Genomic DNA, 18,248 nt, shown 5'->3' with positions numbered 1-18,248 from the left:
GCGTTACTGGTGTGGGTAAATTCACCAAGCAGCAACATTTTATCACGACTTTATGAAGACTAGTAGTTTCAAACTTGTGAGCCACCAGGATCCAATCTGACAATACAAAAAAACAAAAAAGATATTCACAATTTTTCCACTGAAAGGAGTACTTTTTTTTTTTCTTTTTGGAAGAAATTACACTATGTTGAGGCCAAGAACTAAACAGATGCCAGAAAAACATTGCAGTGAACGCTTGCTACCTAATGCAAGAAAAATGACATAATTTTGAAATCTTTACTGTTGAGGTTTAGTCTATGCAAACATGCACACTGAAGGCACCAGATATTTGTGGCCTGGAAACTGACAGGCTGAGGTTTACATAAACGATTGATTGTGGCCAGGAGAATATCAGATGGCATCTCAAAAACAAATTTCTGGATCATTAAAGTGTTTTTATTTTGTGTGTGTTTGTTTGCTTTACAAGTGTTTTTTAACATTTTCAGAAAGTATGCTAACATTTTCCTGGTCCACCCAGATCGATAAGGTCTTCCATTCATGCATCACCTGTGCTATTTTTATCCAGTGTAGGTAAACTGCTACCAGAGCCAAAAAAATGCAGGGTACCCCCAAGACAGGTCACTAATCCATCACCAGGCAAATTCAGAGAGGCAGTCTCACATACACTCATGCCTGGAGACAGTTTTGGGTCCCCACTTTGCTGCAAATGCATTTTGTTTGGACTGAAAGAAAACCTACAGGGAGGGCCTACAAGAACACACAGGTGGGCCAGATTTGAATCAGAGGTATTCTGCTCATACTAACATGCATTGTTGTCAACTCCTCAGTCACTAAAGTTCTAAGGATGTCACCATTTGCATCGCTGCTCACAGCATCACTATTTTTCGTAACGATAAATCTAACTAATTACTTTTTCCAGCATTTTTACCAGCATAGAAATGCTATCTACAGCTTCAAATCGAGTTTGATTGGTGTCTTGTCTCATATCACACAGTAACATTTGAATAATTTAGATAACTGTAGCATTTCCTGTTTGTAATGTATTTTGTCAAATGTCCATTTATTTAATAAACCATATATTCCATTAATGAATAATTGAACATACATCTTAAACCAAGGAGGGATGCAACATCTTTGACATATTTAAACACATTTCTTTTAAATAATGCAATAGTTACTTTGCCTAGTAATTAGTTACTTTTAAAATATTGTAAATTAGGTAATAACTCAGTTCCTTTTCTGGAGAAGTAACTAGTAACTACAAGTAATTATTTTTTAAATGTGATTTGCCCAACACCGATAACAAATTGTATGTGACCCTTGACCTATAGACTGGGCTCCTAGTATAAATCATTTTGAGTGAATAATTTCCAGCTTGAACACTAAAGTAAGGAAAAAAAAATAACGAAAAAAAAGAAAGCTTTCTCATTGTTAATGAAACCTGTATATAAAATTATAAAGTATGTTGTCAATGTCTTCAATACCTCAGCCCAAACAGAGAGGAACCTTATCGCCTACAATGTCGGACAGAGAGAAAGACAAAGTACAATTGTAAACTTTGAAGAAGAGAGATGAAGCTGGTCCAGCTTTCATGTCCTCCTCTGGTCAGGTATCATCAAACTGCATATAGTATTGTCCCTGTCTTAAAGAAAAACAATAAAGGTACAGAAGTATTGGAAGCTCTCAAAGAATATTAGTTATGTTATACAGAAAGTGTAAATTAGTCACTACATGAAAATGAGGTTTTCCTGAGAGGTTGTGTGTATGTTTGAAACACTGTGGGATCAGAATCTCTGCGTCTGCAATGTGGATGTGAAAATTTGAATGGCAGGAACAAGCCAAACGTTCAGTGTCACTAAAGGCATTGTTTGTTAAAAAGAAAATATACATTTACAGCTACACCACCCTACGTCATTTTAAAATAAATGCATCCCTCCCTCTTAATGCTCACTGCAAACTTCAATCCTCTGGTAGGTCAAACAGTCTGTCATATTGCATCACACAATTTTGCACGACCATCAGCCTTTTTCCCCGATCAGCTTTTCGTCAACACGTCAGGATCTGTGCTCTAAGCATTCTGCATCTCTGTGCCGAGATTGGAGCCGACGATCTTGTCCCAGTCGACCTTGGTGCGAGTGTACGGGAACTGTCTGCGCAAGGCTTTGAATGCGCTGTCCAATGAGGTCTCGTAGTTCTCCAAGATGGCGCACTGAGTACACAACATCACTTTGTCAGTCTTGTTGATGGACATCATGGTTTCATCTGCCAGTCACAAAATCAACTATGCTGCTTCATTTGAAGTTATCAGATAAGGGAAAAAAACAAACAAAAAACACACACATTATCTAAGCTACAAGAAAATGTAAATGTGTATTTTATACATGATACATATTGTGATATATACAAGCTGTAAACATGAATATGATAAAATAATTCCATGGACAGCTTTATCCACCTCTGTCTTTCAAGCAACTTGATTACAAGATAGACTTCATGAGTCTTAAAAACATCGGCACTTTGTTTTTTCTCTTTATGTATGGCCAGTTCATTCATACCTGATACAAGTGCTCTGTTTTCAGAATCATTTTTATCAGTGACTTTGCACCCTGGGCCTCGTCCTGGAAAAACAGACATCTCTGTGTTAATCCGATCACAGGAACATATTCAAGAAGAAAAGCGCCCTAATTCATTCAAATATTGCTGACTAAATATTTTTTAAAAGCGGAAAACATCTGAAAGAAAGTAAAAATTTTGAAAAACTTACAGTTATGTGCATATCTTCCTTAATATCTTTCCGGCTGATCAGGTGCACATTTTCATCCTCATAACAATGTACCTCAAAAAAGGTAACAGATAAACTATATTATGATGACGCAAGACAGTTTTCACAGTTCTGTTTACATTGCACCCGGCATTCTATCATCGTACCTGTATTTTCAACACGCCGACCAGCTGAGGGTTAGATCCTGTGACACTGAACTTCCATTCAGACCTGTAACGACCGTTCCTAAGGAAAAAAAAGATTCTGCACTGTCCCATTAAAAAAATCAAGTTTGATTAGTAAGACTAAAATACACTGCATCAACTCACCAGGAGTTTTGAGACTCAAACTGATGACTCTCAATGCACGCAATAATGGTCTGTTGGCCATCTATTGTTTCCCCATACACCTGAAGTCCAGGGAAATGAAAGAAAACTTCAACATGAATGTAAAACATAGCGGACGGAGTGCAAGTTGCAAGAGTGCTCTTACGGTGCAGACTCCGTCGAGGTAGTGATCTTTAACGTAGGCACTAAGAGCAGAATCACAGGCATCTCTCCAGGACCTGAGGTCTGTCTCACCCTTGTAGGGCTGCGGGTCGCTGGCCTCTTTTGTAAAGTGGTCAAACTTGAAGGAGATTTCGTTGCGAGGATCGAAGAAGCGGCCATTACCCAGGTCTCCATGTACTGTTATCAGAACCTACATAGGCAAGGAGGCCAGTTGTTTTCACTTGTGAATTGGTGTACCAATAGTGATATTTCAGCAAGTTATGTAAAAGAAAAAAAAAACTAATGAAATCATTTCTAGGTAAAGCTTGCCTCATCATCATATCCCCCAATTTTGGCACGGATGAACTGATCCATGTCATGCTGGGCCACCGCCCTGTATCAGCAGAGAAAAGTGAAGTTACATTGATCATATCAATACTTTGACTGGATTAAAAATCAAAAAAGGAGAGAAGAAAAACGCACTGAGAAACCCCCTCTTCCACCAGATCATCATTGTCAAGCAGTATTTGCACATCTAAAAACAACAAATTAGGCAAAATCAGCATTTTTCCCCTGCGTACGTGGCTTTCATAGGCAGCATCACAGCTGTCAATCATAAGGTAAGCTCACCTTTAAAAACTTGGTGAAACTCTCCTGGAGGTGCAAGCATCACAAAGTCAGATGCAAGACGAACCTAGAAGAAGACAAAACATCATCATAAAACAACAATGACACGTTCTCCACAAAGAATGAGATGATGAGAGGTTCATTTTATATAATCCTGGAGAGAGGCGGAGAGAAAGTACAACAACCCTTCCACCAGGACCCTTCTTGGAGTAGTGTTGAAAGATCACATGTATGACAAGTAAAAAGTAAATATCCTGAATATAGCCACTAGAGGAAGCATTGAGCAACATGCTCACTTTCTTGGCTGCAAGGTTGTTCCCTATATTTTGGAAATTTCCTCAGATGGCAGAGAGTACATATCACCCCAGGGCTTTTCTTAGCAGCCAGTATGCAAATATAAGCAGGTGGTGTCAAAGCCACCAAACAGGTGCTGCTGCTGCTGAAGCGTAACACTCTGAGAGAACTGTTCATATATTTATCAGAGGCAGCAGACAATGAAGTGCAAGGTGCAGGAGAACTGCCACCTGAACAGTGTGGACGGACAGAAAACTCCCTGACCAACAGCGCAAAAAATCCCACGAAAGTTGTTTCAAAGCGATGTGGATGTGTCCAGGAGCTGGGTGTGGGCGTCAGCCTGTAGAGACCCTGTCATTATTCCACTGCAAATACAGGAAATAGCTTGACTCAGTGGCTCAGAATATCAGACATCGACCTCAGCTGTAGGCCTGTGTAATTACAAATCAATGAGTGTTGGAAACTCACACTTTGGCCACCTCAGAGAGTGTATTTACAGGAGGAACAACAGACTGGTTTTCAATACGTAGCTCTGCCAACAACAGACACTCAAAACGACCCAGCTGCGTCTTTCTGATAAATTGTATAGATCCATAAAGCAGCCTGACACCAGGGTTAGAAGGAAGAGAGCGCTGATGTTAGTGATTATTTTGGGAGTTGATACCTTTTCTTGGTCGTCAAGGCTCATCCCCATGTCGTCCATCTCCGCTCAATGAAGATTTAACAAAGCGACTGGGGATGTTGCAAGGTATTTGAGCCTAGCAAAAATCTAGAAAAACTATTTTCCCTCCCTCCCTCTCTGTCTGTCCCTCCCTTTCTCTCTCTGAATAACATTATCACACGACAAAGATTAAAGAGTCTTCAATGAAAAACAGCGGTTGCAATTCTCACATGCAGAACAATACAGAACAATGTAAACTTTACCATTTACTATTTACCATAGACAACAAATAAAATAATACAAACGGATTATCACATCATTATCATACCCATTATCATGTGGTTTAAAAGCAACTCTGATCGAAATAGCATGATTATGCAGTGATAGGCACAGACATGGTTAGAGTCATCGATCATCATTGTATCATACTTCAGAACTGAAAGTAAAACTTCCCAACCTGGCAGTAATGACACCTTCCATCAGCTTGGGTTGGGTGGTAATCATTACCGCAAACTGTCCAGAAAAAAGGAACAAATGCAAAAGAAGTTGAGTGGATTTTTATTATTATTTTTGTGTTATTGCAATGTTTTGGGGACATTAATCTTATGCTACTGGAAGGCCTGTTAATTTCACACTAATACTAAAACTGATTTTGTGGGATGAGCAGCAGAGGTGAAAATATAGTTAAATGCCCATAAACTACTTGCCAAATCTTCTCTGCCATTGCAAAACAGTTCGTCTTTGATATTGAGTATTGTTTCGATATTTTTTATTCTCCAAGATGCTGATACACATCAAGATAAGGATATACAATGAGTCACATTCTCATATCTGTAGTCTGGGACCAAACTCTGTTCTCCATGATGACAACAGTCAGCGGTTAGTATGTCTTGTCTCTTCAGACAGTGGATGATGTGATTTGCCGCAGGCTGACGTCTGTTCAGCTGGATTCCGGTACTGAAGGTATCTGCGACTGCCTTTGGCTCCTGGTTGTGGCGCCGTGTGTATCTCTCCTCCCCCAGGGCTTCAGAACAGCAGCTTAGGATGTGCTCAACATCAAAGAAAATATGTTTGGTATGGAAGAAGAAGGTTCAGGTTGAAGCTGTAATGGGTGAAGCCCACAAATCCAGATCTGCTGCTTTTTGTGTTTTATTGGAGTCGAGCTGTGTGTTTTCAAGTCCTCTTGATCCACCGGAACTGTGTCCGATAAGTCGTTACTCACAACCAGTGTTAGGCAAGTGACTTTTAAAAAGGACTTAGTTATAGTTAGAAGTTTCCTCTTCAAAACAGTAACTGAGTAACAAGCAAAGTAACTATTGCATTACTTTTAAAAAAGGTGTTTAAATATGTCAAAGAATTTGGATCCCCTCATTATGGAAATTTAAGATGCATGTTCAATTATTTATTATAAAACTGAACATTTCATTAATGACATAAATGGACACTTGACAGAATAAATTACGGCACAAACAGGAAACACTACATTAATCTAAATTATTTAAATGTTGGCGTGTGATAATATGACACAAGTCATCAACCAACTTTGATAGTGCATAGCAGATAGTGTTTCACATTTTTAAAAGAATAATAAACAGAATGGATATATGTCAGATGTCTGTGCTTCCATTTAAAAGCTGCTTTAAATGATCAGGTCTCTACGGCTCTCGTCACGTGATGCATTTTGCACCAATAGGTTCTTTCTTTCTGATGATGATGCCATTTAAAACGTTCCTGACTGAGGAGTTGGCCAAAATGTTTCGTTTTTGAAGTAACTTGTTCTTCTTATGAAACACAACAAAGTTAATTTCATTTAATTATTAAGCATTTTATGTAAATATGATCATTATTCCACATTATGCACCTTAATTTAAATTATGGCGTTGTAATATGTATAACATGACTCACTTTTCAAATCAATTCAGCTTTATTTATATTGTGCCGAGTACAACACGATCATATCTAGACACTTTTATAGATATGTAGCAAACAGTTCCAAGCATAAGGGATTGTGGAAAGGAAAAACTTCCTTTTTCCAGGGGAACACGACCCTACCAGGGCTGGCCAGCGCCAGTCACAACAGCACGGCGCCACTCCCCCACAGGACAGCCTTAACCTCAAGCCCAAACAGCCCAGAAAATCAGCAGGACCCCACATTCCCTGTCAAAGATGGGGCGACCAAGAGGAGCGGGCCCCCAACACAACCAGGGACCAGACCCCTCCTGGGGGCAGTCTGAGCCCACAGCACCACCAGCCAGAGGCCGGACATCCCACCCAGAGCCACCAGCGACCCCCAAGGACGAGGAGCGCTCTCCCCCAGGCCCAACTTTGTATGGATGTCATCTTGACTGCAATTAGCCAAGTGTTCTGATTTACAGTTTCACACCTATTCACTGTAGACAAAATGCATATGTAATGAGTAAAAATAAAAGTAGCCTGTGGTGTAAACACCCCCCCCCCCCCCCCCCCCCCCGAAAAAAAAGCACAAGAATGTCTGAAAAGAAAAGAAAAAACTGTCAATGTTAAATAATGAATATATGTGAAAGGCTGTTAACAATTTTCAGACACTGAATGTCCGACATAGAAATCCACTCAAGGTATACATTATATATACATTTGAAAGAAGTCTGACAGAGCGCTCTGATTTCATTCTCTGCTGAAAAGAAGGCAACACGTTACTAGTTCATACATTTTTCAAGCTGCTCCCAATGGAAATTTTCGTATGATTTCTTTGTATTAAATAAAACAGTAGCCTATGTGTGTCTCTTTTGGAGAAACTTACGGTAATTTATTTTATTTGAGGGGAATTGCTGTGAAGTTGAATTCATCACAAAAGCAAAAGAGGTGGTTAATTAAATATTGAAATAATGTGCAACTGTAACCCCACAGGGGGAAAAAAACTGCTGAGGGTGAAGGTAGGAGTGTATAAAACTTCCATGCTGGGAGTTTTGGATTCCACTTGATCAGTTGTTCTAAACTTTCTATAAATATTGTAACCTGGTTAGATATATTTTAAACAGGGAGAAAGAACGACACATGCTGGGAGCAGTGAGCTGCTGCAGTGCAGCGTTTCAGGTCAAGAGCCTCGATCATGGTCCCTGGGGCACCTGTCAGCATGGATATCTGACCTGAGACTCCAAGCTCACTCTTCTAACCTCCTCTAATCCCACCAGCCATTTACCAATCTGAAACATTTTCATTTTATTACAGAAACCCTATTCTATATAGCATGAAGAGAAATGACAAAGTGCTGCAAGTGCCTGATTCAAACAAAAACATTTAAATTGTTCATGTCGCAATAACAAAGTAATGGTAAACCCTTTCTCTATAGATAGTAAAGGTAACAATGTGGTTTGCTGGCAAGTTTGCTTTCCATTTTCGTGCTTTTATTTGTAATTGTCTTTATGTGTGATTTTCATTGCAATGTGAGGAATAATTTTTATAATAGAAATTTTGAAAAAAAAATGAATTCATTCAAAGATTTATCAAAAATGTTTAGGTTTTGTTAAATACATTTTTAGGATATTGAGCATGACCAATATTGCTGAATGCTACTATTTATACCCCTGACTCAAACAATAAACCCTGCAGGCTTCAGTCACTCTTAATGATCACTTTTTTTGGTCATTTAAAGTGTACAGTATTTTTGTTTGCATTTATACATGAAATTATTTTTGTTAAATGAATAACAAATTATCTATGCAATCCTTTCATTGATCCATTCATCTCAAACTGGAATTGAAACTCTCACACTTGATACTCTTATATGATTTTAATGTGAGACTGAAATAATTTCTTCTCTGACATTAACAAAGTGTTTCATTTCCATTCTTTTCTAAAAATCTCAAATTAAATTTTTAACGGTCTTGCTATTGTTTTCCACATTTGTTTGATGGAACACGTCAAACATTATTTCAGTGCACGTTTCGATATACGTTCTTGTGCTTTTTTTTTTTTTTTTTTTTTAGTATAACCATTCTGTCTCCAACTTTCTGTTGCTCTTTTATCAGATCTCAGTTCTTGAAATGGATTTAAGCTGCAGTTTACCCTTCGGGGCAGACGAGGGCGCTGCGGTGTGTCACACGCGGAGCTTCACCTTACAAAGAAGAAATGCCGTTCACACTCCTGCCAGCAAGTGGCGATGGTTGCGTCATGAGCCAACTTCTCAATGAATGAATCTGTGCGGACGAAGAAGAGCTCGTAGCTCGTTCTGAAGCTACCGCCTTTCCGCGAGCGTCTGGTGAAAACCGAAAACCGTGAAAAATATCCGTCGAAGGTAAAGAAAACGTCGCCTCGTCATCGTAAAACGCCAAGACTCACCGTCTCTGTTGGTATTTAGCGAAGCAGTTTGTGTAATGTTGCAGCGAAGCCAGTCGGTGGCTTTTGACGGCCCTGCTGCTGGCTAGGCTAACTTTAAGTTAACGTAATGACACTGTAACATCGATAAGTCGACAATTTCCACCATCAAAGTGTGGTTTTACCCAGTTTATTTTCATTCAAAGATAACTAACATTGCGGTCACTGTTATGTAGGTGTTGGAATGCATTTGCAACTCGAATATTGACAAAAAGACCTTGTTAGCTGTCGGCGAACCCGTGTGAAACTCACCTCAGTTGTTGCAAGTGAAACACGTACAAATCCAGATAAAATCTTATTTGTTTTTTTACCTCAAACAGCCTCTAGTTGTCCACATCGCAAGGGATTGTAAATTATTGCAAGCTACCGAGATTGTACATTGTTTGAAGTTAATGGGGTCTATGTAATTGACTGTAAGGTTAAAAAAATGCATTCTGATTTGAGTCGGTTGTTTTGTCAACAGTAGTAATGCACGTCTTTGCATTTATATTTTCTGTATCGAAAGTAGTGTCAGATTTCAGTCGGTGTTGCTCTAAATTCAACAGATCGCTGTGACTATTATCTTGAGTATCGTACTAAATTATTTATTTCTGAGGCATGTATGCACAGAAACATAACTTGTGTTTGTGAGGTTTGGTGTGATGCGTGTGTTGGTCATGTTGACAGTCAGAATGATACATTTCCGACATATTTTGTGGCCCTGTGTGTGATGTTTGTTTTGTTTCCTTAATGTGATTGAATCATGTGAATGCACCAAATCCTCCAAATCCTGGCTCAGAAAATGGTATCATGTCAAACACCCAAGAGTAGTTGGTACCTCAAGTTGTCTAAACTTTACTGATTTACTAAGTTTTAACAATTGCATATGCATAGTGAGGCAATTGTTCTAAAGTGAAGTTCATAAAAACTCCTTGTGAGGCCATACTGTTCACCTTTTCATGCAGTTATTTTAGTATAATTTTCGAGAACAAGGCCATCTGACTTTTGCCCATCACAATCACTTGGTGTCCACACCAGTTAAGCAAATCTGAAAAAATTAAAGGACTGTAAAGGGGAAATTGTGTAGAATGTGATTCAGTTTGTTGACATCTTGACTGTGTAACTTGCATTGTCAAACTGGGTGATGGGAACACAGAATTTCACAGAAGTTTGAGCTTTTCACTCTGTTTACAAGTTTTAAAAGTACTGCTAAAAAGTTGAAGTAGTACTTGAAATACAATTTCCAAAAAAAAGAAAAGTTTTTTGTTAGAGTGTGATCTTAGCTATTTAGGGAGCATTCAGAGTAATTTATTTGCTAAACTGTATCAAGTGGATTACAATTCTGACCTCTGCTTCTCAGGCAGCTACACCAGCACGTCTCCAGTCCCTGAATTCTGGTTCTGCATCCAAGTCCAGGTAAGCAAACGGCTGTGCTCTGAAACTTATAAATTGAATGCTAGTGTACTTTCTTAATATCATCTTCAGCTGTTTGTGTCTGACCTGAAATTGTGCAGAGATTTTCTCTGCTTGACATCTCCAGAGGACTTTCTTAAGCATTGCCCCGTTTGAGCCAAAGGACGTTTTCCCCGCCGCTTGCGATCCGTTTCAATTTTATTTTGCGATTTCCCTCAAGATGGCATTACAATTTCAAGAGAAGAGGACCACACAAACCTGCACGGCTATTTTTAGAGCGCGTTGTTTTGAAATTTGCGTCTGTGAATTTTTGAATCTGCGATTCTGCCATTTTATATCCGTGAGCTCATTTTGCGATCGCCACTGGATCCTGTCTCGCTGTTCTCCTGATGCTGAAACCTGTGCCGTCTGCTCCATTTTCTGTCATCAACTGAAGACGACGTGAAGACTGTTTTTGTCATCTGCCTGAATACACATTTGCCTTTCGAAAGAAGAATCCAACGATTGAAACACATATTTCAGTTTTCACTTTACAGCGCTCCAGCGTCCTACATCATGGTGGAATTGCCTTCATCGATCTCGTATTTTAATGGAATCTGCTATTTCTCAATATTTGTTTATCAATTTTAAATGAAGTAAACTAAAGTGTCCCTAATGGCCATGGCGGAAGTTATGGCTCACTTATAAAATGCCACCTTTGAATGACTTTTTAACTTGAACAAAGAAATGGCTGATTCATTAGTGGCCCGGTCGTCCCCGTTGGTTTTCCAATAGGCTGAAACTACTGGAGCTGGTGAATGCACACTTCAAACGGAAAATAACACAAAATTGAATTTTGTGCATATTTTGGGACCTCTGCCGGAAAAAGCCAACGTCACCTGTGTTTTTGATCGAAGTGTTAACTTTTAATTTAGGAGGATTCGCATTTAAGAATTACATTTCAGCAACATTTCAATTGATTGGAAATTTTCTGTGATTTTGGTCTGCAACTCAGGCTCCTCTGAAAGTTTTTTGTCTTTTCATGGAATTTAACCTCTTCTTTCAATCCACTGCCATGTTTCAGGATATTGGCGAATTTAAAGAAGCTTAATAGCAAACAAACCGAACTCGTTCGAGCGTTTGAGACGTACGAAGAAAGAAAAGGCTATACCGGTGGGATCGAGTCATGTCTCGCAGAAGAAGCCGCAGCTCATCGCCGGGCCGTTTCTCCCGCACCTGCAGCAGCAATGATCCCCGAGATTTGGAGAGAAGGATTTTCGTTGGAAATTTGCCAACATCCGACATGCAGTCCAAGGATTTGGAAGACATGTTCACCCCGTACGGGAAGGTTCTCGGTCAGTAAACACAACATAAGCTACAAGTCTCCGTTCATGACAACGTGAATGAGGCAGATTGTACCCAGCATTCTCTATTGAACTCGTCCTACATGTGTGCCACTTAAATATTCCTTTTCCAGGCGTGTCCCTGTTTCGTGGGTTTGGATTTGTACAATTTGAACGTATTGAGGAAGCCGAAGCTGCAAAGGCGGCCCAAAAGGGCCGAATTTATAAAGGTTATAAAATAGGTAAGCTTTATCTTCAGAGGGTGTGACTGTATGGCATGATGTTGAGTGAGCAACAAAGTCAAAGCTATGAAAGGCTAAATTTAAGATGAAATGATTGTTTATAACATGTCCGGAATAATTTGGTGAGTAAAAACAAAGAAAAATTAGAAATACAAGTGGCACTCTACCATTAGTGCTGGGCGATATGGCAAAAATAAGTCTATATATCTAACTTTTGACTCATCTGTAGTTAAAATGACATTTTAATATGATGCTGCAGTCAGGACTTATTGACTTGTGAATCTGTAAAGCCACAGTAGTTTAGCTACAGCTAACTGAGTTATTTTTCTCAGGCTTGTTATTGACTTTTTCCCTGCAAATATTTTTTTCTCCCCATATTTAATCATATTAATGAACTATGGGAGGTTCTGTTAATGTGACCATTTTGGTCTTGTTTTTCTTAAAATACACAACAAGTACAACTTTTGCAGCTTAAATGATTTACAGAAAGTAAATCTGGTCACTTTATTTTCAAAGTGGCCACCCCTCATTAATAGTGTTCTATATTTCATTTCAATTTCGATACAGTATGACATATGTGGCTGCAGCAGACCAGAAGACAAAGACTTGAGCATTGAAATAATGACCAAAAACACAGTCACCATCTTTCCCTGCTACCTCTGGCAGCTGCAGTTGTCCGTAAAGAAAACCAACATCAGGTGATACTGCAGACCCAAGCTGTATTGTTCTCACCTGGAGTTCCTTCACTGTCCCGTTAGTTTTATCGCCCAGCTCTAATCTAATGTGTTAATGTTAGAAAATGCACCTTATTTCTGAAGTTAAATGAAGTACTACTTGAACAGTGAGATGCTGCTTCTTGTATCTGTAAGGCTTTGAGCAGTCTGAGCCTTGTGGCAATAGAAGCTTGATTTTAAGCTGCAACTCAAACAAGTGCAAATAAACAAGTACTGCTAAATTATGGAAAACCCTGAGTCCTGAAATCTCTTGTTTTATTTGCAGCGTGAGGAATTTTCTTGATGACGACGTGTCATTTAAACCTGTGCGCTTGTTGCTTGGGAGTGTCTCCATTTTGGATTTTGAATTTGACCATTTCCGTCACCCAATTTGCCGCTTTTTTGTTTATTTTTTGTCCACTTTTCGACTTTTTCAAAATTTGGATCCGGGCATTCGGCTTCATTGGGACCCTGAGATCACTCCGTTTCTTTGCGTGAAGAACATTGCCTGAGCTACATGTTGCTGTTATGTTCAACATTTGGATTGATTTACTTTCAGATGTAAATATGGCAGTGGAGCGACGGCAACCTAAACCTCAATCCCAGCAGAGCCCTCCACGCAGGTAAAGTAACGCCAAGCGGGTGTGAAGAGCTTCCATCGCCTCTGCTGTGTCGGTAAAAACAGATCGACCCAGCGTGTTTAAACGTTTTTGCACCACCAGTGTCGACGTCGGTTCGATGGAAGCTGCCGCACCGTTAGATGGCTTGCGACCGTTGGTGGACGAGTCGAGTCTTTTACCCGAACGCAAAGTTTCTGACCTGTTTGAAATAAAGAAAAGGGACTCGGGTGTAGTTCAAGTGTCTTTGTCTCAAACATTCTTGACCTTCTGGCTTTTCAGCTGTACACTGCTTCTTTTGATTTTATTCAACTTTTGTTCCACGTTTGTTGTTGTGGTTCGAACCAGCATCTGTCCTGCAGAGGTAACTGTAATCCTGCCTAATATTTCCACACTACATTCACTTTCAGTTGTATAAAATCAAACACGCTGCTCGCATCAAACCGGATTTTGATGTTGGCAAGCAACAAAGAAGATTGTACTTAAAGATACCCTGTGGAGGTTTTTGCTACTTAATCTGGTAAAATATTTACTTTTTAATGTCTTGTGTTAATACACGAGACTAAAGGTTATTTTACGGTTGCAGTGTCTGTACTGTTACACTCGCGTCACATGCTCTATTGCTGAGGCTGATCGTGCCCTTTAAAGTATTATAATCCAGCCTGCTGTCATGCTGGGGTGAAATTAGTTTTTTCATCATCTTTGGTTCAAAAAAGAGGATTTCAGGAGATGAAGGAAATGTATAAAACAATGGACTTCGGTTTAGCCGTCGCAGTTCACGCACAACATGACCGGCGCATTGCCTAAAAACTCCACAGAGTACCTTTTTTCTCTTTATTCTTAAATCTCTGCCAGTATCCAAAGGAGATTTTAATGCTGCAGGATGCTTTGACCAACTCACAGGGCGACGGTGTTGAACATTCAATAAATTCTACAAAACAACATATTCAACAGAGGCAGAGGTGCAAATGCTTTCAACTGATCCAACGGTGCAGTGTTGTTTATTTTGAGGTGTTGATGAGGGCAGCAACAAAAAAACCAAAACGCTTGACTGCATTTTAAAAAGTGAGCGTTGGACGACGTGTTCACAAAATCCAGCCGTTTCAGTGTGTGCAGGCACTTTCTTGATTCATTTTTTTTGGTACACTTTTGTCATTTAGCTTCATTTTTCAGCCACTTTCCTCACGTTGTGCTAATTGTCTCAAACATGGAAAAACAAATTATGGGTTCACTGAGCAAAATGTGCCAAATCAAAACATTCGGGGAAAACCGGTTGTGGTATTTTGTCTGTTCCGAGGGACTCGTGCACGCAGAACTTCGAACGGTTGGTTGAGAAAAGGCGCGCTGGTCGATCGCTGGACGTCGCGTAAAGATCGCTGCTGCGACTTTTCGGAATCGCCTCCTGGTTTGAATCTCGTAGCTCACCTTGGTGAAAGCTGCTCCTGATTTCTTCCCTTTGGTTCTACAAGCACCTGTTCCCTACCTTGAATAAAAACATCGGTGCTGTTTCCAAATTTCTCAGACCAACTGTAGGTGCTTCCTCACCAGCTGAGGACGGACGAGTCGTCGCCTCCTGTGATCTTTCATATCAGCCTGAACCGCTCGGCGTTCTTCCACTGACTCGCTGTCTTCCTCCCAGGCCCCCGTACAGCGGCTACGGGGACAAAGACCCTCGGCCGCGGTCCCGCTCCCCGGTCTACGGACGCGACGGTCGTGACGGACGCGAACCCCGTGACAGCCGTGATGGGAGGGACTCGCTCAGGGAGCCGCGGCCCGGCGGCCACTCCCGCGACCACGACTACCGCTACCGCAGCAGCGAGGGCAGAGATAAAGACCCCCGAGAGCCCGCCTACAGGTGGGATGCACCCGGTCCGTCGGTTCACGGAGCTGAATGCGGTTAGGTTTCTGTCTGAAACCCGCTGTGCTTCCATCCTGCAGAGGGGAATACGACCGGTACTACCGCAGCAGCAGCGGCGCGGACGACCACTACCGCAGGAAGGACGAGTCCTTCAGAGATCCTTACGGAGACCCTTGGAACGGACGCCGGGAGCCAGACGGTGGGTGAACCCGAGGGGGGTCCATGCTGCTCTGCTTCACTCCGCCTTCATTCTTAGTCCCAACGACCTTCAGTAAAAACTACATGACGTATTTATGATGGTGAAAGATAATGTGAACACATGAGCTGAATCACAGGTTTTGAACATTTACTGCAGACTAAAGTTCAGTAAATCTTGAATTAGGATGATGTTGATGTTGAGAATCTTTGTCGCCGACTCCATTTAAAACCGCTTCCCTCCTCCACTGCAGGCGATCGCGCTCGCCCCGAAGAGCGTCGCCGTAATGAGCTTTATCGTCAGTATTACGAGGAACTCCAGCGACGCCACGACACCGACCGTCCCGTCGACTGCTCCGTGATCGTCGTCAACAAGGCACAAAAGTAAGTCCGCTTTCTTCTCTCCACGGAACGCTCTCGCGGGACCTCCAGCAGTTCGGTCAATGCCCACCTGCACGCAGTACACTGTCATTTCATATGGCTTTTGTGTGTGTGTGTGTCTGTGTGTGTGTGTGTGTGCTTCAAAATCTACTGTAGGGAGTATGCCGAGACGGTCGGGCGGAAGGTCCGCGATTTGGGAATGGTGGTGGATCTGATCTTCCTCAACACGGAGGTGTCTCTGACCCAGGCGCTGGAGGACGTGGGCCGAGCTCGCACGCCCTTCGCCATCATCATCACCCAGCAGCACCAGGTGCACCGGTCCTGCACCGTCAACATCCTGTTCGGCACGCCTCAAGGTAAGGGAGCAGCGGCGGCATTCCGAACGAGCCGCTTTCCCCTGACCCGCCCTCCGCTGACGCCTGTCCGTCGCCTGCAGAGCATCGAAACATGCCGATGCAGGACGCCATGATGCTGGTGGCGCACAACTACGACGCCTACAAAGTGGAAAACCGCGAGAAAGAGCGGGAGGAAATCGCCAGGAAAGCGGCCAAGATGGCCGACGACGTGTTGCTGAGGGAGCCCGACAGAGAGAGCCACCCGGTGTCGGTGCTCACCGCCGTCACGCTGCTGTCTGAAAACAGGTGCGTTTTGGGAAATGGCGCGCCGTCCCTGGACGTGATGGTGTTTTGTAAATGCCTTCCTATAATGCCTGCGCGGTCCAACTCCCAGATTCCTGACTCCAGAGGAGCTCGACGGTCTCATCGCGTACCTGAAGGACAAACGAGCTCGACTGGCTCGAAGCGCGGGGGATTCCCTCTCAGGTAACTCCGCCCTGAAGCCTCAACCGTTTCCGTCTGTCAAAGCTGCTTGCAATGAATTTTCCGCAGTTGAATATGAAGAAATGTTCGGGTCCATTTCACTTTGTCTTCAGTCAAACCAAACTTCCTGTTGACTGAACTGTTCTCCTCGCAGCGCCGGTTCACGTGGGAGCGCCCGCCGCCATCCGTCACGACGTGGCGCCCTCAGCAGCAGGACTCCCCACGTCCTTGTCCTCTCACACGGTGTCGCAGTCCAGTCACCTGGGCCTGGCCGCCGGTTCCAGCGCCTCGGTGAACCCCAGCCATCAGCAGGAGCTGCAGGCCAAAATCCTCAGTTTGTTCAACAACGGCGCCGGCTCGCTGGCGGGCGCCGGAGGAGCGGCACCCGCCGCCACGCCGCCTCTCTCCTACAGCGCCCTGGGTGCGGCGACCGCCCCGAACCCGGCCCGCCCGGCCATGACCGGCCCCCCCGCGGCCGCGGCTCAGGGTTACGGCTCGCCGCCGGGCCGCCTGCCGGCCCAGCCGGCCGTGCAGCGGGCCGCGCCGCCGTCCTCCGGCATCAACTTCGACAACCCCAGCGTGCAGAAAGCTCTGGACACACTCATTCAGAGCGGACCGTCCCTCAACCACCTGGTGAACGCCGCCGCGCCGCCGCAGCAGCAGGCACAGCAGCAGCCACAGCAACAGCAGCAGCCGCCGCCCCCGAGGCCGGCGGCCCCCCCCATGGCCATGTACCCCCGACACTACTGACAGCCACTCAGGACTGCCCGCTGCCCGCCAGCAGCATTCACCAGCGTCGCATCGGTAGACTGTAGAGACGTTTTGTAAAACCTTTTAATAAGTTTCATCTCCTCGATGTTTTAAATTGTTTTCAGTTGAACTGCAGATTAAATTTCAGTCGTTGAACTCGTTCTCCAACCATCTGTTCTCTTTTTATATCTTTTTTTTTTTTTTTTTTTGTTGAAATTTTGTAAAATAGTTTCCATTGTGAAAATGAAACATTAAAAACTCCAGACACGATTGCTGTAATAAAATGGTATTGGTTTATTGCATTTTGTGCTGACAAATCTATAAAATGGAACGGGTATCGCCAGAAGCCATCGAGATAAGCATTTGAAATGTAAGATAAAACTACTTTTTTCCTCTTTTTAATGTACCATGAATCACAATAGAGAATAATACATGTCTTTTTTTCAGTTTTGGAATATTTAACTTACACTGACACAAAAAATAAACACCTCCACACTAACTGTTATTTGAATTTATTTACACGTAGCCCCCCTCCCACCCGCGCCCATAACCACCCCCGAGCCCCCAGCAGTTACAAGTGCACATGTACACACACATACACCCCCACAGAACTGAAAGGAACACACTACGGCTTTACCAGAAGACTAGGTACAGTATCAAGGAAAAGTCATGAACGGTTCAGAGTGAGAACGTTTCCGAGTCAGGTGTGTCTTTGTGTGTATGCTGTATTTTATCATCTACATCCAGTCAGGTTTTCAGTCATCCGTACAAAATAT

General features: G+C 42.5%; 2 protein-coding genes across 4 annotated transcripts; one reads left to right on the top strand and one right to left on the bottom strand.

The window, feature by feature from the left end:
• Positions 1 to 293: 293 nt before the first annotated feature.
• On the bottom strand, positions 294 to 4,888 carry LOC115388203 (F-actin-capping protein subunit alpha-1-like). The gene is made up of 10 exons (XM_030091179.1): positions 4,835 to 4,888; positions 3,880 to 3,943; positions 3,733 to 3,784; positions 3,580 to 3,643; positions 3,254 to 3,460; positions 3,091 to 3,170; positions 2,929 to 3,007; positions 2,765 to 2,836; positions 2,556 to 2,618; positions 294 to 2,209 (listed from the first exon to the last, which is right to left on the bottom strand). The coding sequence occupies exons 1-10, from the start codon at positions 4,871 to 4,873 to the stop codon at positions 2,069 to 2,071; spliced, it is 861 nt and encodes a 286-aa protein (XP_029947039.1). The 5' UTR covers positions 4,874 to 4,888; the 3' UTR covers positions 294 to 2,068.
• Positions 4,889 to 8,999: 4,111 nt separating this feature from the next.
• On the top strand, positions 9,000 to 18,031 carry ncoa5 (nuclear receptor coactivator 5). Of its 3 annotated transcripts, none has more exons than XM_030091176.1 (12): positions 9,000 to 9,104; positions 10,524 to 10,579; positions 11,640 to 11,910; positions 12,033 to 12,140; positions 13,413 to 13,476; positions 15,110 to 15,325; positions 15,409 to 15,527; positions 15,778 to 15,907; positions 16,061 to 16,260; positions 16,341 to 16,545; positions 16,634 to 16,725; positions 16,877 to 18,031. In XM_030091176.1, exons 3-12 carry the CDS (start codon positions 11,742 to 11,744, stop codon positions 17,470 to 17,472), a joined length of 1,899 nt encoding a protein of 632 aa, XP_029947036.1. In that variant the 5' UTR covers positions 9,000 to 9,104; positions 10,524 to 10,579; positions 11,640 to 11,741; the 3' UTR covers positions 17,473 to 18,031. The 3 variants fall into 3 exon arrangements, with proteins under 3 accessions (XP_029947036.1, XP_029947035.1, XP_029947037.1); XM_030091175.1 differs by having other exon boundaries at positions 16,058 to 16,260; positions 16,877 to 18,030; XM_030091177.1 differs by lacking the exons at positions 11,640 to 11,910; positions 12,033 to 12,140 and having other exon boundaries at positions 9,012 to 9,104; positions 16,058 to 16,260; positions 16,877 to 18,028.
• Positions 18,032 to 18,248: the final 217 nt, after the last annotated feature.

Source organism: Salarias fasciatus, chromosome 5 (assembly GCF_902148845.1).
Source record: "Salarias fasciatus chromosome 5, fSalaFa1.1, whole genome shotgun sequence".
Lineage (NCBI taxonomy): Eukaryota > Metazoa > Chordata > Actinopteri > Blenniiformes > Blenniidae > Salarias > Salarias fasciatus.
The sequence above is the reverse complement of the archived record's forward strand: the minus strand, read 5'-3'. Positions and strand labels throughout refer to the sequence as shown.

What these genes read in the sequence shown, in the direction of transcription:
- LOC115388203 (XM_030091179.1), bottom strand. Translation starts at nt 4,873, where the DNA reads ATGGACGACATGGGGATGAGCCTTGACGACCAAGAAAAG. An exon ending in TCGGCGTGTTGAAAATACAG is followed by an intron (nt 2,837 to 2,928) that starts GTACGATGATAG and finishes ACCTTTTTTGAG; the next exon opens with GTACATTGTTATGAGGATGA. An exon ending in AAACAGAGCACTTGTATCAG is followed by an intron (nt 2,210 to 2,555) that starts GTATGAATGAAC and finishes TTGTGTACTCAG; the next exon opens with TGCGCCATCTTGGAGAACTA.
- ncoa5 (XM_030091175.1), top strand. Translation starts at nt 11,742, where the DNA reads ATGTCTCGCAGAAGAAGCCGCAGCTCATCGCCGGGCCGTTTCTCCCGC. An exon ending in TTATAAAGGTTATAAAATAG is followed by an intron (nt 12,141 to 13,412) that starts GTAAGCTTTATC and finishes ATTTACTTTCAG; the next exon opens with ATGTAAATATGGCAGTGGAG. An exon ending in CGGACGCCGGGAGCCAGACG is followed by an intron (nt 15,528 to 15,777) that starts GTGGGTGAACCC and finishes CCTCCACTGCAG; the next exon opens with GCGATCGCGCTCGCCCCGAA.